Source organism: Salvelinus alpinus, chromosome 31 (assembly GCF_045679555.1).
Source record: "Salvelinus alpinus chromosome 31, SLU_Salpinus.1, whole genome shotgun sequence".
Taxonomy (NCBI): domain Eukaryota; kingdom Metazoa; phylum Chordata; class Actinopteri; order Salmoniformes; family Salmonidae; genus Salvelinus; species Salvelinus alpinus.
This window is the reverse complement of record NC_092116.1, coordinates 41,127,868-41,151,808: the sequence shown is the minus strand read 5'-3', so window position 1 is coordinate 41,151,808 and position 23,941 is coordinate 41,127,868. Positions and strand designations below refer to the sequence as shown.

Genomic DNA, 23,941 nt, shown 5'->3' with positions numbered 1-23,941 from the left:
TACAGTCTCACCAGACACCTAGGTATTTGTAGTTGTCCACATATTCTAAGTCAGAACCGTCCAGAGTAGTGATGCTGGACGGGCTGACAGGTGCAGGCAGCGATCGGTTGAAGAGCATGCATTTAGTTTAACTTGAATTTAAGAGCAGTTGGAGGCCACGGAAGGAGAGTTGTATGGCATTGAAGCTCGTCTGGAGGTTAGTTAGCACAGTGTCCAAAGAAGGGCCAGAAGTATACAGAATGGTATCGTCTGCGTAGAGGTGGATCAGAGAATCACCAGCAGCAAGAGCGACATCATTGATGTATACAGAGAAAAGAGTCGGCCCGAGAATTGAACCCTGTGGCACCCCCATAGAGACTGCCAGAAGTCCGGACAACATGCTTAGTTTGTAAATTATGTCTGAGTGTTGTAGTGTGCCCCTGGCTATCCGTAAATAATAAAATGTTGCCATCTGCTTAATATAAGATATTATAAATGATTTATACTTTCACTTTATTTACATTTTAGCAGATTTTCTTATCCAGAGGGACTGTCAGTGGTGAGCATTATCATACTGGTCCCCCGTGTTGATAGAACCCACAACACAAGGTGCCATGCTCTACCACCTGACCCCAAGGTGTCATGCTGTACCACCTGAACCCAAGGTGCCATGCTCTACCACCTGAACCCAAGGTGCCATGCTGTACCACCTGAACCCAAGGTGCCATGCTCTACCACCTGAACCCAAGGTGCCATGCTCTACCACCTGACCCCAAGGTGACCCCAAGGTGCCATGCTCTACCACCTGACCCCAAGGTGCCATGCTCTACCACCTGACCCCAAGGTGACCCCAAGGTGCCATGCTCTACCACCTGACCCCAAGGTGTCATGCTCTACCACCTGACCCCAAGGTGCCATGCTCTACCACCTGACCCCAAGGTGACCCCAAGGTGCCATGCTCTACCACCTGACCCCAAGGTGTCATGCTCTACCACCTGACCCCAAGGTGTCATGCTCTACCACCTGACCCCAAGGTGACCCCAAGGTGCCATGCTCTACCACCTGACCCCAAGGTGTCATGCTCTACCACCTGACCCCAAGGTGCCATGCTCTACCACCTGACCCAAGGTGTCATGCTCTACCACCTGACCCCAAGGTGCCATGCTCTACCACCTGACCCCAAGGTGCCATGCTCTACCACCTGACCCCAAGGTGCCATGCTCTACCACCTGAACCCAAGGTGTCATGCTCTACCACCTGACCCCAAGGTGCCATGCTCTACCACCTGACCCCAAGGTGCCATGCTCTACCACCTGACCCCAAGGTGCCATGCTCTACCACCTGACCCCAAGGTGCCATGCTCTACCACCTGACCCCAAGGTGCCATGCTCTACCACCTGACCCCAAGGTGTCATGCTCTACCACCTGAACCCAAGGTGTCATGCTGTACCACTTGAAGAAACTGTGTTATGAAGCCAAGATCAATGATATAAAGAATGATGGAAAACAACTTTGGAGTACTTTAAATGAAATTATGGGCACAAAGACATTCAACTCCATCTTTCATCCAATCAGATGGATTATTCATCACTAAACCATTTGATGTTGCCAATTATTTTAATGATTACTTCATTGGCAAAGGGGGCAAACTTAGGCAGGAAATGCCAACAACGAACAGTGAGCCATCGTATTCATGCCTAAAAAAACTAATAATGGAAGAAAAGCACTGTAAGTTTGAATTTTGTAAAGTTAGTGTGGGAGAGGTGGAAAAATTATTGTTAACGATCAATAATGACAGACCTCCAGGAATTGACAACTTAGATGGAAAGCTACTGAGGATGGTAGCTGACTCTATAGCCACTCCTATCTGTCATATCTTTAATCTGAGCCTAGAGGAAAGTCTTTGTCCTCAGGCCTGGAGGGAAGACAAAGTCAATCCACTACCCAAGAGTGGTAAAGCGGCCTTTACTGGTTCTAACAGCAGACCTATCAGCTTGCTCTCAGCAAACTGTTGGGAAAAATAGTGTTTGTATCAAGGCACAAGGGGTAGGCAAGAGTCTTGTACAGGCAAAAGGCCAAAACCAGTTCAGAGTCAAATAGGTACAGAAGGGCAGGCAGATTCAAGGTCAGGGAAAGTAGTCCAGAGTCAGGCAGGGGTCAGAATCGGGAACACTATTAAAAAGAGAATAGAAAAGGAGTACGGGGAAAAACACGCTGGTTGACTTGACTAAACATACCAGATGAACTGGCCCAGAGAGACAGGAAACACGGGGATAAATACACTGGCACAGAGAGACAGGAAACACAGGGATAAATACACTGGTACAGGGAGACAGGAAACACAGGGATAAATACACTGGTACAGAGAGACAGGAAACACAGGGATAAATACACTGGTACAGAGAGACAGGAAACACAGGGATAAATACACTGGCACAGAGAGACAGGAAACACAGGGATAAATACACTGGTACAGAGAGACAGGAAACACAGGGATAAATACACTGGTACAGAGAGACAGGAAACACAGGGATAAATACACTGGTACAGAGAGACAGGAAACACAGGGATAAATACACTGGTACAGAGAGACAGGAAACACAGGGATAAATACACTGGTACAGAGAGACAGGAAACACAGGGATAAATACACTGGTACAGAGAGACAGGGATAAATACACTGGTACAGAGAGACAGGAAACACAGGGATAAATACACAGGTACAGAGAGACAGGAAACACAGGGATAAATACACTGGTACAGAGAGACAGGAAACACAGGGATAAATACACTGGTACAGAGAGACAGGAAACACAGGGATAAATATACTGGCACAGAGAGACAGGAAACACAGGGATAAATACACTGGTACAGAGAGACAGGTAACACAGGGATAAATACACTGGCACAGAGAGACAGGAAACACAGGGATAAATACACTGGTACAGAGAGACAGGAAACACAGGGATAAATACACTGGTACAGAGAGACAGGAAACACAGGGATAAATACACTGGTACAGAGAGACAGGAAACACAGGGATAAATACACTGGTACAGAGAGACAGGAAACACAGGGATAAATACACTGGTACAGAGAGGCAGGAAACACAGGGATAAATACACTGGTACAGAGAGACATGAAACACAGGGATAAATACACTGGTACAGAGAGACAGGAAACACAGGGATAAATACACTGGCACAGAGAGACAGGAAACACAGGGATAAATACACTGGCACAGAGAGACAGGAAACACAGGGATAAATACACTGGTACAGAGAGACAGGAAACACAGGGATAAATACACAGGCACAGAGAGACAGGAAACACAGGGATAAATACACAGGTACAGAGAGACAGGAAACACAGGGATAAATACACTGGCACAGAGAGACAGGAAACACAGGGATAAATACACTGGTACAGAGAGACAGGAAACACAGGGATAAATACACTGGTACAGAGAGACATGAAACACAGGGATAAATACACTGGCACAGAGAGACAGGAAACACAGGGATAAATACACTGGTACAGAGAGGCAGGAAACACAGGGATAAATACACTGGCACAGAGAGACAGGAAACACAGGGATAAATACACTGGTACAGAGAGACATGAAACACAGGGATAAATACACTGGCACAGAGAGACAGGAAACACAGGGATAAATACACTGGGGAAAACAAGCGACACCTGGAGGGGGTGGAGACAATAACGAGGACAGGTGAAACTGATCAGGGCGTGACTGTTTGACCAAATACAATACTATTTCTCTGTAAACAAATGAACAACAGACGTTCAGCATGCTTATAGAGAAGGGCGCTCAACGTGTACTGCACTGACACTAATGACTGATGATTGGTTGAAAGAAATTGATAATAAGAAGATTGTGGGAGCTGTACTGTTAGATTTCAGTGCAGCCTTTGATATTATTGACCATAACCTGAAAACGTATGTGTTGTGGCTCTTCAACCTCTGTGTCACGTTTCTGACCTTATTTCCTTTATTTTCCTTTGTTTTGTCTTTAGTTAGTATGGTCAGGGCGTGAGTTGGGGTGGGCAGTCTATGTTCTGTGTTTCTATGTTTAGGTTTGTCATTTGGCCTGATATGGTTCTCAATCAGAGGCAGGTGTTTTTCATTGTCTCTGATTGGGAACCATATTTAGGTAGCCTGTTTTCACTATTGGTTTGTGGGTGTTTGTTTCCTGTGTCAGTGTTCGTGCCACACGGGACTGTTTTCGGTTAGGTTACTTTGTTATTTTGTATTTTGTGTCTTGTTCAGTTGATTATATTAAAACATGGACACTTACTACGCTGCGTCTTGGTCCGATCCCTGCTACACCTCCTCTTCAGACGAAGAGGAGGAAATCTGCCGTTACCCTCTGCCATATCGTGGATTCAGAGCTATCTATCTAATAGAACTCAAAGGGTTTTCTTTAATGGAAGCTTCTCTAATGTCAAACATGTAAAGTGGGGTGTACCGCAGGGCAGCTCTCTAGGCCCTCTACTGGTAGAGCATGGCACCTTGGGTTCAGGTGGTAGAGCATGGCACCTTGGGGTCAGGTGGCCACTGGCATTAAACAAAGCATGTGTGTCCATGTTAAATCATAAACGCATCAGCAACCACAGCAGTCTGTTTTGGAATGGTTGGCCAGTAATAAACTGGTCGTGAACATCTCTAAAACTAAGAGCAATGTATTTGGTAAATAAATAAAAAACTTTTACCCCTTTTTCTCCCCAATTTCGTGGTATCCAATTGGTAGTTACAGTCTTGTCTCATCGCTGCAACATTCCCTTACAGACTCGGGAGACGCGAAGGTCGAGAGCCATGCGTCCCCTGAAACACGACTCTGCCAAACCACACTGCTTCTTGACACACTGCTCGCTTAACCCGGAAGCCAGCCGCACCAATGAGTCGGAGGAAGGACAAAGAAATCCCGGGCCGGCCAAACCCTCCCCTAACCCAGACAACGCTGGGCCAAACGCTTCCTTAACCCGGACGACGCTGGGCCAAACGCTTCCCTTACCCGGACGACGCTCCTCCCCTGACCCGGACGACGCTGGGCCAAACGCTTCCCTTACCCGGACGACGCTCCTCCCCTGACCCGGACGACACTGGGCCAAACCCTCCCCTAACCCGGACGACGCTGGGCCAATGCACATTTGTGGCCTGCTGGAGGTCATTTTGCAGCGCTCTGGCAGTGCTCCTCCTTGCACAAAGGCGGAGGTAGCGGTCCTGCTGCTGGGTTGTTGCCCTCCTACGGCCTCCTCCACGTCTCCTGATGTACTGGCCTGTCTCCTGGTAGCGCCTCCATGCTCTGGACACTACGCTGACAGACACAGCAAACCTTCTTGCCACAGCTCGCATTGATGTGCCATCCTGGATGAGCTGCACTACCTGAGCCACTTGAGTGGGTTGTAGACTCCGTCTCATGCTACCACTAGAGTGAGAGCACCGCCAGCATTCAAAAGTGACCAAAACATCAGCCAGGAAGCATAGGAAATGAGAAGTGGTCTGTGGTCACCACCTGCAGAACCACTCCTTTATTGGGGGTGTCTTGCTAATTGCCTATAATTTCCACCTTTTGTCTATTCCATTTGCACAACAGCATGTGAAATTTATTGTCAATCAGTGTTGCTTCCTAAGTGGACAGTTTGATTTCACAGAAGTGTGATTGACTTGGAGTTACATTGTGTTGTTTAAGTGTTCCCTTTATTTTTTTGAGCAGTGTACTTAGCCGTTCGCACTACCCTCTGTAGTTCCTTGTGGTTGGAGGCTGAGCAGTTGCCATACCAGGCAGTGATGCAACCAGTCAGGATGCTCTCGATGGTGCAGCTGTAGAACCTTTTGAGGATCTGAGGACCCATGTCAAATCTTTCCAGTCTCCTAGGTTCTGTCGTGACCTCTTCACGACTGTCTTGGTGTGCTTGGACCATGTTAGTTTGTTGGAGATGTGGATACCAAGGAACTTGAAGCTCTCAACCTGCTCCACTACAGCCCTGTCGATGAGAATGGGTGTGTGCTCGGCCCTCCTTTTCCTGTAGTCCACGATCATCTCCTTTGTCTTTGTCACGTTGAGGGATAGGTTGTTATTCTGGCACCACACGCCAGGTCTCTGACCTCCTCCCTTTAGGCTGTCTCATCGTTGTCGGTGATCAGGCACTGTTGTGTCATCTGCAAACTTAATAGTTTTGGAGTCGTGCCTGGCCGTGCAGTCATGAGTGAACAGGGAGTACAGGAGGGGACTGAGCACGCACCCCTGAGGGGCCCCCGTGTTGAGGATCAGCGTGGCAGATGTGTTGTCACCTACCCTTACCACCATCAGGAAGTCCAGGATCCAGTTGCAGAGGGAGGTGTTTAGTCCCAGGGTCCTTAGCTTAGTGATGAATTTTGAGGGCACTATGGTGTTGAACGCTGAACTGTAGTCAATGAACAGCATTCTCACATAGGTGTTCCTTATGTCCAGGTGTGAAAGGGCAGTGTGGAGTGCAATATAGATTGCGTAATCTGTGGATCTGTTGGGGCGGTATGCAAATTGGCATGGGTCTATGATTTCAGTGATAATGTTGTTGATGTGAGCCATGACCAGCCTTTCAAAGCACTTTATGGCTACATACGTGAGTGCTACGGGTCAGTAGTCATTTAGCCAGGTTACCTTAGTGTTCTTGGGCACAGGGACTATGGTGGTCTGCTTGAAACATGTTGGTATTAGATGCTTTGAGTACACGTCCTGGTAATCCGTCTGACTCACAGCGTGATCACACAGTTGCCCGGAACAGCTGGTGCTCTCATGCATGCCTCAGTGTTGCTTGCCTCGAAAGCGAGCATAGAAGTGATTTAGTTTGTCTGGTAGGCTCGTGTCACTGGGCAGCTCGCGCCTGTGCTTCCCTTTGTAGTCTGTAATAGTTTGCAAGCCCTGTGTTACGCACACCTCTTGGAGGAGGAAACGGAACACCCTGCTACACTCGGTATGTGACTGTAGGTGCAGGTAAGGATGACAGAGAATTTTACCATTAACAGGGAATTTATTCTTTCACATTTGGGGAAAAGGGGCTGGACGGAACCAAAGCAAATAAAGTTAACACCATCTGGTGCGCTAACCAAAATACAAGGGGGTCGTCCTCCCAGGTCTTACCAGCTGTGGAGACACTGTGGCCCCGTCCGATAATACCCCCGGACAGGGCCAAACAGGCAGGATATAACCCCACCCACTTTGCCAAAGCACAGCCCCAACACCACTAGAGGGATATCTTCAACCACCAACTTACCATCCTGAGACAAGGCCGAGTATAGCCCACAAAGATCTCCGCCACGTCACAACCCAAGGGGGGGAAGATCACTTCAGTGACTCAACCCACTCTAGTGACGCACCCCTCCTAGGGACGGCATGGAAGAGCACCAGTAAGCCAGTGACTCAGCCCCTGTAAAAGGGTTAGAGGCAGAAAATCCCAGTGTCTATTAATGTTCTGTGTAATGTCATGTTCTGTGTGGACCCCAGGAAGAGGGATCCTAATAAAATATAAAATACTGTAGGTGAGAACAGAGGGACTCAGATTAGCCTGATAATGTGGTTCAAATGACAAATAGTAAAACACATGAAACAATGTTAAACCTTAAGACACGACCACTGGAAATGACTAATAAGAACTACTTACACTTGACCATTTAAAAAAAATGAAAGTTAATAATTTTATAATTTAAGTAGAAGGAACCTTACATTTTTATGTTGTTCATAATATATAGTACGATTTAGTTCTTAAAACACAAAACAGTTCAGTATTTAGACCTTAAAGAGATGACCTTGTCACTTAAATACTGTAAGTACTGAACACTGACATACTTTGAGTTGGGTTACTCCAACGGTTCTGGGCAGTGGGTTGCAGAACTAATGACTTTTTACAGTGTATTGTGTGTGTGTTTACATGTACATGTTAGTAATTTAGCAGACGCTCGTATCCAGAGAGACTTACAGTTAGTGCATTTATCTTAAGATAGCTAACAGTAAAACCAACATTGGGACACGTGTGAGAGACCAGCTTTAGGGAGATGTCTCTCTCTCCCTGAGGTCAGTCAGGTCTCACGTCGTTGAAGAATCCTTAATGCTACTCAACTAGACCATTAACTATCCCTAATAATATGAATAATAGTATAATTTATAACATGAAATAATATTATCTGTCCTGTAAAGATCATCTTACATATTCTGCCACTTTTAAACCTCATATTGATTGTTAACTGACAGACACTGGCATTGTGCTGGGGATATTGAAAATGAGGTTGAAAAGTGGTGGAATTGCCCTTTTAATATGATTAATTTGTCTGTATCAATTGTTAATAAATGTGATTGAATTCTATCGTTCCTATCAATGGAATTGAGTATATTACAGTAGAGTAGAATATGACACATTAAAGCTTCTACACCAGAGCTCCTAACTAAACACTATATACCTTCTACTAACTAACTAAACATGAGCTATAAACTAATATCGTTACTGGGGGTGTCGAGAGAGAGAGAGTCTCCCATCCTCTCCTCCCCCTCTTCTGTCTGGGCTAGGAATTCCAACGACGTGGCAGAGAGATTCACATTTCACTTCTTTTCAAGAACTTTCTGTGGCCGCAAGGCAGGAAAATCACGGTTTCTGACTTCCATCTGTCCTGCTCCCATTGGTCCACACTCCGTCCGTCTGGTGCTCTGATTGGGTGTCATCCCATCAATCACTCCTCTGCTGCTTCTCATTGTTCGAACCCGGTTGAAAGGGGCGGGGTAACGGTATGTTGACAGAATATTCCTCCTGCGCAGGGCGAATAACCTACGTTACTAAAAGAGAGAGAGAGAGACATATTATACTGTAGTCTACAGTAGCCAAATTACACCGGGAAAGTCTCACCACCAAGGCCATGGAGTCGAGTTGGATCGCCGTGGTCTGTGTGCTCCTACTCGGTTTGATGCAGAGCAGCCTCGGAGCGGAACAGCGGGTCATCCCTCCAGGTAAACCCGCTCTAGGAGCCCCTGTCTCCGTCCAACACAGCCCACTCACACCGCTAGCTGGAACTCCGTTAGCATAGCGAAATGTATCGATCCAGTAATATTGACTTTATCTGATAGTGACGGTGGTGAATCAGCAAGTAGCGGGACCATCTATGTATCGGACCCTGCATGTATATCTCTAACGGTCTGAACTAGCCGGGCAGGTAGGCAGGGACCAGGGTTAGGAGGGCTAGCTGTGTAGCGGCGGCAGATAGCGGGGCAACTTCGTGGTGGTAGGAATGAGGGTCGCTAGCTGCTATTATGGCTATTATGGCAAGGGTACTGGTACTGGTACTGGTGGCTCAACCTGGGCTCAGAGAAAAACCCTACTACTAATGTAATAGCTGTTGGACAATATAATACGATTTTATAGTATGCTACGAATTGCAATTGGTACAATTATGAAACGAATTTGCAATACGTATAATATATTATTGATTGCAATTTGTTGTGGCTAACGTTAGCTAGCTAGCGAGATGGCTAGGCCCTGGGTTAGGAGTTAGGTTAAAAAGTTTAAGGTTAGAGGAAGGGTTAGCTAACATGCTAAGTAGTTGCAAAGTAGTTTAAAGTAGATGAGACCAACCACCCTCCTTTCGTTTTTTTCAGTAACCTACTGTCCTAACGGACGTAATATATCATACTAAACGGGTCAAAATGTAACCTAACATAAAGTAACATGTACTAAATTGAGTGGCACTGATGTTAGTAAAATATAATCCGTTTTGTTCTGGGACGAGGCTCGGCGGCTAAGTCTAGTTACAGATGTACCGGTATCCGCTGTATATAGCCTCATTATTGTTATTTTATTGTGTCATTTTTTAAACTTGAGTTTATTTAGTAAATATATTGTTAACTGTATTTCTTGAAATACATTGTTGGTTAAAACGGCTTGTAAGTAAGCTTTTCACGGTATTCGGCGCATGTGACAAATAAGATTAGATTTGTGATGTTTGGTCCAAGAGGCCTTCAGCAGCTGGATGACACAACCAAAGATGCAGCTGGTGACTTCTACTGAGGACAGAGATACACTACCGTTCAAAAGTTTGGGGTCACTTAGAAATGTCGTTGCGACTCCAGGATGTTGCAAAGAAAAAGCCACATCTCAGACTGGCCAATAAAAATAAAGATTAGGATGGGCAAGAGAACACAGACACTGGACAGAGGAAGTCTGCCTAGAAGGCCAGCATCCCGGAGTCGCCTCTTCACTGTTGAAATGCTGATTCTCCAGATACTCAACTAGTCTAAAGAAGGCCAGTTTTATTGCTTCTTTAATCAGGACAACAGTTTTCAGCTGTGCTAACATAATTGCAAAAGGGTTTTCTAATGATTAATTAGCCTTTTAAAATGATAAACTTGGATTAGCTAACACAGCGTGCCATTGGAACACAGGAGTGATGGTTGCTGATAATGGACCTCTGTACGTCTATGTAGATATTCCATTTAAAATCAGCCGTTTCCAGCTACAATAGTAATTTACAACATTAACAATGTCTACACTGTATTTCTGATCAATTTGATGTTATTTTAATGGACAAAAAAAATTGCTTCTCTTTCAAATTTAAGGACATTTCTAAGTGCCCCCAAACTTTTGAACTGTAGTGTAGATGGGAGTTAGGAGCTAACTCCTATGTGCTGTATTATAATATTGTTGCTGTGTGTTGATAACATAAACTTCTCTGTGTAAACTGTCCTGATGATACCATAATATTTACATGTAACTAGCTAACATTAGTACAATGTGTTCCAGTTTGAAACGGTATCTGTTTGATGTAACTGTCTTCTGTCACATGTTACTGAATCGTCACGAGGAGACCACTCGGCTGATGTGGAGAGAGAGAACCTTCTGCACCCCCTAACCCCCCCCCCCCTGAACCCCCTCTAACCCGCCCTGAACCCCCCCCCCCACACACACACACACACACACTACTCCATGTCTCTTAGCACATACAACAGTATATGGAGGCTACGTGTGGAATATCCTCTGACCGGCTGGCTGGAGAGACAAGGGAGGGTTTGTGATTCCCACCTTCCTGCCCTCTCTCCCCCCTCTATCCCCTTTCCTCCTCTCTCTCCCCTTCACCCCCTCTCTCTCACCCTCTCCCCCTCTTTTCCTCCCTGAGGAAATCCAGGGGAATTCCATTCCCAGATTCCCAGTCCTAGAAAGAGTAAATATATTATGGCTCTGGATGGAAAGAGTTGTCAGCCTTAGTCAACAGCTGGATCTTCTGTGGACCTGGGGGGTACTTTAGTCTAGTTGTCTGGGGGGGTTAGTCTAGTCGTCTGGGGGGGTACTTTAGTCTAGTTGTCTGGGGGGGTTAGTCTAGTCGTCTGGGGGGGTTAGTCTAGTCGTCTGGGGGGGGGTTAGTCTAGTCGTCTGGGGGGGTTAGTCTAGTTGTCTGGGGGGGTTAGTCTAGTTGTCTGGGGAAGTTAGTCTAGTCGTCTGGAGGGGGGTTAGTCTAGTCGTCTGGGGGGGGTTAGTCTAGTCGTCTGGGGGGGTTAGTTTAGTCGTCTGGGGGGGGGGGTTAGTCTAGTCGTCTGGGGGGGGTTAGTCTAGTCGTCTGGGGGGGGGTTAGTCTAGTCGTCTGGGGGGGGGTTAGTCTAGTCGTCTGGGGGGGGGGGGTTAGTCTAGTCGTCTGGGGGGGGGGTTAGTCTAGTCGTCTGGGGGGGGGGGTTAGTCTAGTCGTCTGGGGGGGGTTAGTCTAGTCGTCTGGGGGGGGGGTTAGTCTAGTCGTCTGGGGGGGGTTAGTCTAGTCGTCTGGGGGGGTTAGTCTAGTCGTCTGGGGGGGTTAGTCTAGTCGTCTGGGGGGGGGTTAGTCTAGTCGTCTGGGGGGGGTTAGTCTAGTCGTCTGGGGGGGGGGTTAGTCTAGTCGTCTGGGGGGGGTTAGTCTAGTCGTCTGGGGGGGCGTTAGTCTAGTCGTCTGGGGGGGGTTAGTCTAGTCGTCTGGGGGGGGTTAGTCTAGTCGTCTGGGGGGGTTAGTCTAGTCGTCTGGGGGGGTTAGTTTAGTCGTCTGGGGGGGTTAGTCTAGTCGTCTGGGGGGGTTAGTCTAGTCGTCTGGGGGGGGGTTAGTCTAGTCGTCTGGGGGGGGTTAGTCTAGTCGTCTGGGGGGGTTAGTCTAGTCGTCTGGGGGGTTAGTTTAGTCTGGGGGGGGGTTAGTCTAGTTGTCTGGGGGGGTTAGTCTAGTCGCCTGGGGGGGGTTAGTCTAGTCGTCTGGGGGGGTTAGTCTAGTTGTCTGGGGGGGTTAGTCTAGTCGCCTGGGGGGGGGTTAGTCTAGTCGTCTGGGGGGGTTAGTTTAGTCTGGGGGGGTTAGTCTAGTCGCCTGGGGGGGGTTAGTCTAGTCGTCTGGGTTAGTGTCGTCTAGTCATCGGGGGGGGTGGGGTAGTTTTGTCTAGTCATCTGCACTCACCTGGTTTGAAGAGATTTCCCACAGTGAAGTAGATAATAAACAAAAGTGAAATAAACAATAAAAATGAACAGTAAACATTACAATCACAGTTCCATAAGAATAAAGACATTTCAAATGTCATATTATGTCTATATACAGTGTTATAACGATGTGCAAATAGTTAAAGTACAAAAGGGAAAATAAATAAACATAAATATGGGTTGTATTTACAATGGTGTTTGTTCTTCACTGGTTGCCCTTTTCTTGTGGCAACAGGTCACAAATCTTGCTGCTGTGATGCACTCTGTGGTATTTCACCCAGTAGATATAGGAGTTTATCAAAATCGGGTTTGTTTTCAAATTCTTTGTGGATCTGTGTAATCTGAGGGAAATATGTGTCTCTAATATGGTCATACATTTGGCAGGAGGTCAGGAAGTGCAGCTCAGTTTCCACCTCATTTTGTGGGCAGTGAGCACATAGCCTGTCTTCTCTTGAGATCCATGTCTGCCTATGGCGGCTTGTTTCAATAGCAAGGCTATGCTCACTGAGTCTGTACATAGTCAAAGCTTTCCTTAAGTTTGGGTCAGTCACAGTGGTCAGGTATTCTGCTACTGTGTACTCTCTGTTTAGGGAAAAATAGCATTCTAGTTTTTTGTTAAATTATTTAGAATGTGTCAAGTAATTATCTTACTGTTTTCTCATGATTTGGTTTGGTCTAATTGTGTTGCTTTTCCCTCCCTCCCTCCCTCCCTCCCTCCCTCCCTCCCTCCCTCCCTCCCTCCCTCCCTCCCTCTCCTATAGAGAATCTCTTGGTAATAACAGTAGCTACAGAGGACACTGATGGCTTCACCCGCTTTATGAGAACCATCAAAGAGTTCAACTATACTGTTAAGGTACACACACACTCCAACACCTACACACACTCCAACACCTACACACACTCCCACACCTACACACACCTACACTCCCACACCTACACACACCTACACTCCTACACCTACACACACCTACACACACTCCCACACCTACACACACTCCCACACCTACACACACTCCCACACCTACACACACTCCCACACCTACACACACCTACACACACTCCCACACCTACACACACCTACACTCCTACACCTACACACACCTACACTCCTACACCTACACACACCTACACTCCCACACCTACACCTACACACACTCCCACACCTACACACACTCCCACACCTACACACACTCCCACACCTACACACACTCCCACACCTACACACACTCCCACACCTACACACACTCCCACACCTACACACACTCCCACACCTACACCTACACACACTCCCACACCTACACACACCTACACACACTCCCACACCTACACACACACACTCCCACACCTACACACACTCCCACACCTACACACACTCCCACACCTACACACACTCCCACACCTACACACACCTACACACACTCCCACACCTACACACACTCCCACACCTACACACACTCCCACACCTACACACACTCCCACACCTACACACACTCCACACACACTACACACACCTACACACACTCCCACACCTACACACACTCCCACACCTACACACACTCCCACACCTACACACACTCCCACACCTACACACACTCCCACACCTACACACACTCCCACACCTACTCCCACACCTACACACACTCCCACACCTACACACACTCCCACACCTACACACACTCCCACACCTACACACACTCCCACACCTACACACACCCCCACACCTACACACACCTACACACACCTACACACACCTACACACACCTACACACACCTACACACACTCCCACACCTACACACACTCCCACACCTACACACACTCCCACACCTACACACACTCCCACACCTACACACACTCCCACACACATTCACTGGAAAATAACTGTTTCTTTCATTCATTTTGTTGTCTGTGTGTGTGTGATGGGGTGTGTGGGTGGGTGTGTGATGGGGTGTGTGTGTGTGTAGGTGCTGGGTCTAGGTGAACAGTGGAAAGGAGGAGATGTGGCCCGTACTGTAGGAGGAGGTCAGAAGGTTCGCTGGCTGAAGACAGAACTCCTCAAACACTCTGACAAGAAGGACATGGTCATTATGTTTGTGGACAGGTGGGTCTACTGCAACACCTGTTGTCTACGCTAGGACTTCTACACTAGCACGTCTACACTGGCACGTCTACACTGGCACGTCTACACTAGGATGTCTACACTAGCACGTCTACGCTAGCACGTCTACGCTAGCACGTCTACGCTGGCACGTCTACGCTAGGACGTCTACGCTAGGACGTCTACGCTAGGACGTCTACGCTAGGACGTCTACGCTAGGACGTCTACGCTAGGACGTCTACACTGGCACGTCTCCGCTAGCACGTCTACGCTAGGACGTCTACGCTAGCACGTCTACGCTAGCACGTCTACGCTAGGACGTCTACGCTAGGACGTCTACACTGGCACGTCTACGCTAGCACGTCTACGCTAGGACGTCTACGCTAGCACGTCTACGCTAGCACCTGTTGTCTACACTAGCACCTGTTGTCTACACTAGCACGTCTACGCTAGCACGTCTACGCTAGCACGTCTACGCTAGCACGTCTACACTAGCACCTGTTGTCTACGCTAGCACGTCTACGCTAGCACGTCTACGCTAGCACGTCTACGCTAGGACGTCTACACTAGCACGTGTGGCGTCTCCACTCCTGTCCTCTGTCCTTCCCTCTCTTCCTGTCCTCTGTCCTTCCCTCTCTCTTCCTGTCCCCTGTTCTTCCCTCTCTTCCTGTCCTCTGCCCTTCCCTCTCTCTTCCTGTCCTCTGTCCTTCCCTCTCTTCATGTCCTCTGTCCTTCCCTCTCTTCCTGTTCTCTGTCCTTCCCTCTCTCTTCCTGTCCTCTGTCCTTCCCTCTCTCTTCCTGTCCTCTGTCCTTCCCTCTCTCTTCCTGTCCTCTGTCCTTCCCTCTCTCTTCCTGTCCTCTGTCCTTCCCTCTCTCTTCCTGTCCTCTGTCCTTCCCCCTCTCTTCCTGTCCTCTGTTCTTCCCCCTCTCTTCCTGTCCTCTGTCCTTCCCTCTCTCTTCCTGTCCTCTGTCCTTCCCTCTCTTCCTGTCCTCTGTCCTTCCCTCTCTCTTCCTGTCCTCTGTCCTTCCCTCTCTCTTCCTGTCCTCTGTCCTTCCCTCTCTCTTCCTGTCCTCTGCCCTTCCCTCTCTCTTCCTGTCCTCTGTCCTTCCCTCTCTCTTCCTGTCCTCTGTCCTTCCCTCTCTCTTCCTGTCCTCTGTCCTTCCCTCTCTTCCTGTCCTCTGCCCTTCCCTCTCTCTTCCTGTCCTCTGTCCTTCCCTCTCTCTTCCTGTCCTCTGCCCTTCCCTCTCTCTTCCTGTCCTCTCTCCTTCCCTCCTTCCTCTCTCTCCCTTTTGAAAGGATTCTTTGTTCTGCCGACACACAGACTCCTGAGACCTCTGCTATGTCTCTCTGTGTGTTTTTGTGGGGAGGGGGGGCTGTTTGTGGTTGGGTGTTGCCCCACCCTCTCTGCTTGATCTAATATGACGTCGGCTGGTGGGCCCTGGAATGACGATGGTGATGATGAAGGCTCCCTCCTCTTCCTCTGTAGTTATGACGTCATCCTTGCCAGTGGTCCAGAAGAGTTGCTGTGGAAGTTTTCCAGACTGGGTCATCGGCTGGTGTTCTCTGCCGAGGGCTTCTGTTGGCCTGACCAGAAACTAGCCCCCAAATACCCCCCTGTCCACACCGGGAAGAGATACCTCAACTCTGGAGGTAACACACACCATTACACACTATCACACACACAATTACACTACTACACACCATTACACACTATCACACACACACAATTACACTACTACACACTACTACACACCATTACACACTATCACACACACAATTACACTACTACACACTACTACACACCATTACACACTATCACACACACAATTACACTACTACACACCATTACACACTATCACACACACAATTACACTACTACACACTACTACACACCATTACACATTATCACACACACAATTACACTACTACACACTACTACACACCATTACACACTATCACACACACAATTACACTACTACACACTACTACACACCATTACACACTATCACACACACAATTACACTACTACACACCATTACACACTATCACACACACAATTACACTACTACACACCATTACACACTATCACACACACAATTACACTACTACACACTACTACACACCATGACACACTATCACACACACAATTACACTACTACACACCATTACACACTATCACACACACAATTACACTACTACACACTACTACACACCATTACACACTATCACACACACACAATTACACTACTACACACCATTACACACTATCACACACACAATTACACTACTACACACTACTACACACCATTACACACTCACACACACAATTACACTACTACACACCATTACACACTATCACACACACAATTACACTACTACACACCATTACACACTATCACACACACAATTACACTACTACACACCATTACACACTATCACACACACAATTACACTACTACACACCATTACACACTATCACACACACAATTACACTACTACACACCATTACACACTATCACACACACAATTACACTACTACACACTACTACACACCATTACACACTATCACACACACAATTACACTACTACACACCATTACACACTATCACACACACAATTACACTACTACACACTACTACACACCATTACACACTATCACACACACAATTACACTACTACACACCATTACACACTATCACACACACAATTACACTACTACACACTACTACACACCATTACACACTCACACACACAATTACACTACTACACACCATTACACACTATCACACACACAATTACACTACTACACACTACTACACACCATTACACACTATCACACACACAATTACACTACTACACACCATTACACACTATCACACACACAATTACACTACTACACACCATTACACACTATCACACACACAATTACACTACTACACACTACTACACACCATTACACACTATCACACACACAATTACACTACTACACACTACTACACACCATTACACACTATCACACACACAATTACACTATTACACACTACTACACACCATTACACACTATCGCACACACAATTACACTACTACACACTACTACACACCATTACACACTATCGCACACACAATTACACTACTACACACTACTACACACCATTACACACTATCGCACACACAATTACACTACTACACACCATTACACACTATCACACACACAATTACACTACTACACACTACTACACACCATTACACACTATCACACACACAATTACACTACTACACACTACTACACACCATTACACACTATCACACACACAATTACACTATTACACACTACTACACACCATTACACACTATCGCACACACAATTACACTACTACACACTACTACACACCATTACACACTATCGCACACACAATTACACTACTACACACTACTACACACCATTACACACTATCACACACACAATTACACTACTACACACTACTACACACCATTACACACTATCACACACACAATTACACTACTACACACTACTACACTCCATTACACACTATCACACACACAATTACACTACTACACACTACTACACACCATTACACACTATCACACACACAATTACACTACTACACACACAATTACACTACTACACACTACTACACACCATTACACACTATCACACACACAATTACACTACTACACACTACTACACACCATTACACACTATCACACACACAATTACACTACTACACACTACTACACACCATTACACACTATCACACACACAATTACACTACTACACACTACTACACACCATTACACACTATCACACACACAATTACACTACTACACACCATTACACACTATCACACACACAATTACACTACTACACACCATTACACACTATCACACACACAATTACACTATTACACACTACTACACACCATTACACACTATCACACACACAATTACACTACTACACACCATTACACACTTTCGCACGCACAATTACACTACTACACACCATTACACACTATCGCACGCACAATTACACTACTACACACCATTACACACTATCGCACGCACAATTACACTACTACACACCATTACACACTATCGCACGCACAATTACACTACTACACACCATTACACACTATCGCACGCACAATTACACTACTACACACCATTACACACAATCGCACACACAATTACACTACTACACACCATTACACACAATCGCACACACAATTACACTACTACACACCATTACACACTATCGCACACACAATTACACTACTACACACCATTACACACTATCGCACACACAATTACACTACTACACACCATTACACACTATCGCACACACAATTACACTACTACACACCATTACACACTATCGCACACACACTTACACTACTACACACCATTACACACTATCGCACACACACTTACACTACTACACACCATTACACACTATCACACACACAATTACACTACTACACACCATTACACACTATCACACATCATTAGGTTTATCAGATAGACACATCATTAGGTTTTAGTGGTTTTATAGGGTATGCTGTAGTAGTGTGTTAACCCTGGTGTGTGTGTCTGTGAAGGGTTTATAGGGTATGCTGTAGTAGTGTGTTAACCCTGGTGTGTCTGTCTGTGAAGGGTTTATAGGGTATGCTGTAGTAGTGTGTTAACCCTGGTGTGTTTGTCTGTGAAGGGTTTATAGGGTATGCTGTAGTAGTGTGTTAACCCTGGTGTTTGTCTGTGAAGGGTTTATAGGGTATGCTGTAGTAGTGTGTTAACCCTGGTGTGTCTGTGAAGGGTTTATAGGGTATGCTGTAGTAGTGTGTTAACCCTGGTGTGTCTGTCTGTGAAGGGTTTATAGGGTATGCTGTAGTAGTGTGTTAACCCTGGTGTGTCTGTGAAGGTTTTATAGGGTATGCTGTAGTAGTGTGTTAACCCTGGTCTGTCTGTGAAGGGTTTATTGGGTATGCTGTAATAGTGTGTTAACCCTGGTGTGTCTGTCTGTGAAGGGTTTATAGGGTATGCTGTAGTAGTGTGTTAACCCTGGTGTTTGTCTGTGAAGGGTTTATAGGGTTTGCTGTAATAGTGTGTTAACCCTGGTGTCTATTTGTGAAGGGTTTATAGGGTATGCTGTAGTAGTGTGTTAACCCTGGTGTTTGTCTGTGAAGGGTTTATAGGGTTTGCTGTAATAGTGTGTTAACCCTGGTGTCTGTTTGTGAAGGGTTTATAGGGTATGCTGTAGTAGTGTGTTAACCCTGGTGTTTGTCTGTGAAGGGTTTATAGGGTTTGCTGTAGTAGTGTGTTAACCCTGGTGTCTGTCTGTCTGTGAAGGGTTTATAGGGTATGCTGTAGTAGTGTGTTAACCCTGGTGTCTGTCTGTGAAGGGTTTATAGGGTATGCTGTAGTAGTGTGTTAACCCTGGTGTTTGTCTGTGAAGGGTTTATAGGGTTTGCTGTAGTAGTGTGTTAACCCTGGTGTCTGTCTGTCTGTGAAGGGTTTATAGGGTATGCTGTAGTAGTGTGTTAACCCTGGTGTCTGTCTGTGAAGGGTTTATAGGGTTTGCTGTAGTAGTGTGTTAACCCTGGTGTTTGTCTGTGAAGGGTTTATAGGGTTTGCTGTAATAGTGTGTTAACCCTGGTGTCTGTTTGTGAAGGGTTTATAGGGTATGCTGTAGTAGTGTGTTAACCCTGGTGTTTGTCTGTGAAGGGTTTATAGGGTTTGCTGTAATAGTGTGTTAACCCTGGTGTCTGTTTGTGAAGGGTTTATAGGGTATGCTGTAGTAGTGTGTTAACCCTGGTGTTTGTCTGTGAAGGGTTTATAGGGTTTGCTGTAATAGTGTGTTAACCCTGGTGTCTGTTTGTGAAGGGTTTATAGGGTATGCTGTAGTAGTGTGTTAACCCTGGTGTCTGTCTGTGAAGGGTTTATAGGGTATGTTGTAGTAGTGTGTTAACCCTGGTGTCTGTCTGTTTGTGAAGGGTTTATAGGGTATGCTGTAGTAGTGTGTTAACCCTGGTGTCTGTCTGTTTGTGAAGGGTTTATAGGGTATGCTGTAGTAGTGTGTTAACCCTGGTGTCTGTCTGTCTGTGAAGGGTTTATAGGGTATGCTGTAGTAGTGTGTTAACCCTGGTGTCTGTCTGTGAAGGGTTTATAGGGTTTGCTGTAGTAGTGTGTTAACCCTGGTGTCTGTCTGTCTGTGAAGGGTTTATAGGGTATGCTGTAGTAGTGTGTTAACCCTGGTGTCTGTCTGTGAAGGGTTTATAGGGTTTGCTGTAGTAGTGTGTTAACCCTGGTGTCTGTCTGTGAAGGGTTTATAGGGTTTGCTGTAGTAGTGTGTTAACCCTGGTGTGTCTGTCTGTGAAGGGTTTATAGGGTATGCTGTAGTAGTGTGTTAACCCTGGTGTGTCTGTCTGTGAAGGGTTTATAGGGTATGCTGTAGTAGTGTGTTAACCCTGGTGTCTGTCTGTGAAGGGTTTATAGGGTATGCTGTAGTAGTGTGTTAACCCTGGTGTCTGTCTGTGAAGGGTTTATAGGGTATGCTGTAGTATTGTGTTAACCCTGGTGTGTCTGTCTGTGAAGGGTTTATAGGGTATGCTGTAGTAGTGTGTTAACCCTGGTGTGTCTGTCTGTGAAGGGTTTATAGGGTATGCTGTAGTAGTGTGTTTACCCTGGTGTGTCTGTCTGTGAAGGGTTTATAGGGTATGCTGTAATAGTGTGTTAACCCTGGTGTGTCTGTCTGTGAAGGGTTTATAGGGTATGCTGTAGCAGTGTGTTAACCCTGGTGTGTCTGTCTGTGAAGGGTTTATAGGGTATGCTGTAATAGTGTGTTAACCCTGGTGTGTCTGTCTGTGAAGGGTTTATAGGGTATGCTGTAGCAGTGTGTTAACCCTGGTGTGTCTGTCTGTGAAGGGTTTATAGGGTATGCTGTAATAGTGTGTTAACCCTGGTGTGTCTGTCTGTGAAGGGTTTATAGGGTATGCTGTAGTAGTGTGTTAACCCTGGTGTCTGTCTGTGAAGGGTTTATAGGGTTTGCTGTAGTAGTGTGTTAACCCTGGTGTCTGTCTGTGAAGGGTTTATAGGGTATGCTGTAGTAGTGTGTTAACCCTGGTGTGTCTGTCTGTGAAGGGTTTATAGGGTATGCTGTAGTAGTGTGTTTACCCTGGTGTGTCTGTCTGTGAAGGGTTTATAGGGTATGCTGTAATAGTGTGTTAACCCTGGTGTGTCTGTCTGTGAAGGGTTTATAGGGTATGCTGTAGCAGTGTGTTAACCCTGGTGTGTCTGTCTGTGAAGGGTTTATAGGGTATGCTGTAATAGTGTGTTAACCCTGGTGTGTCTGTCTGTGAAGGGTTTATAGGGTATGCTGTAGTAGTGTGTTAACCCTGGTGTGTCTGTCTGTGAAGGGTTTATAGGGTATGCTGTAGTAGTGTGTTAACCCTGGTGTGTCTGTCTGTGAAGGGTTTATAGGGTATGCTGTAGCAGTGTGTTAACCCTGGTGTGTCTGTTTGTGAAGGGTTTATAGGGTATGCTGTAGCAGTGTGTTAACCCTGGTGTCTGTCTGTGAAGGGTTTATAGGGTATGCTGTAGTAGTGTGTTAACCCTGGTGTGTCTGTTTGTGAAGGGTTTATAGGGTATGCTGTAGTAGTGTGTTAACCCTGGTGTGTCTGTCTGTGAAGGGTTTATAGGGTATGCTGTAGTAGTGTGTTAACCCTGGTCTGTCTGTGAAGGGTTTATAGGGTATGCTGTAGTAGTGTGTTAACCCTGGTCTGTCTGTGAAGGGTTTATAGGGTATGCTGTAGTAGTGTGTTAACCCTGGTCTGTCTGTGAAGGGTTTATAGGGTATGCTGTAGTAGTGTGTTAACCCTGGTGTGTCTGTGAAGGGTTTATAGGGTATGCTGTAGTAGTGTGTTAACCCTGGTCTGTCTGTGAAGGGTTTATAGGGTATGCTGTAGTAGCGTGTTAACCCTGGTCTGTCTGTGAAGGGTTTATAGGGTATGCTGTAGTAGTGTGTTAACCCTGGTGTTTGTCTGTGAAGGGTTTATAGGGTTTGCTGTAATAGTGTGTTAACCCTGGTGTCTGTTTGTGAAGGGTTTATAGGGTATGCTGTAGTAGTGTGTTAACCCTGGTGTTTGTCTGTGAAGGGTTTATAGGGTTTGCTGTAATAGTGTGTTAACCCTGGTGTCTGTTTGTGAAGGGTTTATAGGGTATGCTGTAGTAGTGTGTTAACCCTGGTGTTTGTCTGTGAAGGGTTTATAGGGTTTGCTGTAGTAGTGTGTTAACCCTGGTGTCTGTCTGTCTGTGAAGGGTTTATAGGGTATGCTGTAGTAGTGTGTTAACCCTGGTGTCTGTCTGTGAAGGGTTTATAGGGTTTGCTGTAGTAGTGTGTTAACCCTGGTGTCTGTCTGTCTGTGAAGGGTTTATAGGGTATGCTGTAGTAGTGTGTTAACCCTGGTGTCTGTCTGTGAAGGGTTTATAGGGTTTGCTGTAGTAGTGTGTTAACCCTGGTGTCTGTCTGTGAAGGGTTTATAGGGTTTGCTGTAGTAGTGTGTTAACCCTGGTGTGTCTGTCTGTGAAGGGTTTATAGGGTATGCTGTAGTAGTGTGTTAACCCTGGTGTGTCTGTCTGTGAAGGGTTTATAGGGTATGCTGTAGTAGTGTGTTAACCCTGGTGTCTGTCTGTGAAGGGTTTATAGGGTATGCTGTAGTAGTGTGTTAACCCTGGTGTCTGTCTGTGAAGTGTTTATAGGGTATGCTGTAGTATTGTGTTAACCCTGGTGTGTCTGTCTGTGAAGGGTTTATAGGGTATGCTGTAGTAGTGTGTTAACCCTGGTGTGTCTGTCTGTGAAGGGTTTATAGGGTATGCTGTAGTAGTGTGTTTACCCTGGTGTGTCTGTCTGTGAAGGGTTTATAGGGTATGCTGTAATAGTGTGTTAACCCTGGTGTGTCTGTCTGTGAAGGGTTTATAGGGTATGCTGTAGCAGTGTGTTAACCCTGGTGTGTCTGTCTGTGAAGGGTTTATAGGGTATGCTGTAATAGTGTGTTAACCCTGGTGTGTCTGTCTGTGAAGGGTTTATAGGGTATGCTGTAGTAGTGTGTTAACCCTGGTATGTCTGTCTGTGAAGGGTTTATAGGGTATGCTGTAGTAGTGTGTTAACCCTGGTGTGTCTGTCTGTGAAGGGTTTATAGGGTATGCTGTAGCAGTGTGTTAACCCTGGTGTGTCTGTTTGTGAAGGGTTTATAGGGTATGCTGTAGCAGTGTGTTAACCCTGGTGTCTGTCTGTGAAGGGTTTATAGGGTATGCTGTAGTAGTGTGTTAACCCTGGTGTCTGTCTGTGAAGGGTTTATAGGGTATGCTGTAGTAGTGTGTTAACCCTGGTGTGT

General features: G+C 46.2%; 1 protein-coding gene across 1 annotated transcript in view; it reads left to right on the top strand.

Moving 5' to 3' along the window:
- Positions 1-8,625: 8,625 nt before the first annotated feature.
- Positions 8,626-23,941, top strand: part of plod3 (procollagen-lysine, 2-oxoglutarate 5-dioxygenase 3) — a 67,248-nt gene continuing 51,932 nt past the window's right edge. The window contains exons 1-4 of the mRNA XM_071379016.1: positions 8,626-8,974; positions 13,199-13,290; positions 14,400-14,536; positions 16,021-16,184. Of these exons, the coding sequence (XP_071235117.1) occupies positions 8,884-8,974; positions 13,199-13,290; positions 14,400-14,536; positions 16,021-16,184 (484 nt within the window). The 5' untranslated portion in view covers positions 8,626-8,883. The remainder of the gene's footprint in view (positions 8,975-13,198; positions 13,291-14,399; positions 14,537-16,020; positions 16,185-23,941) is intronic.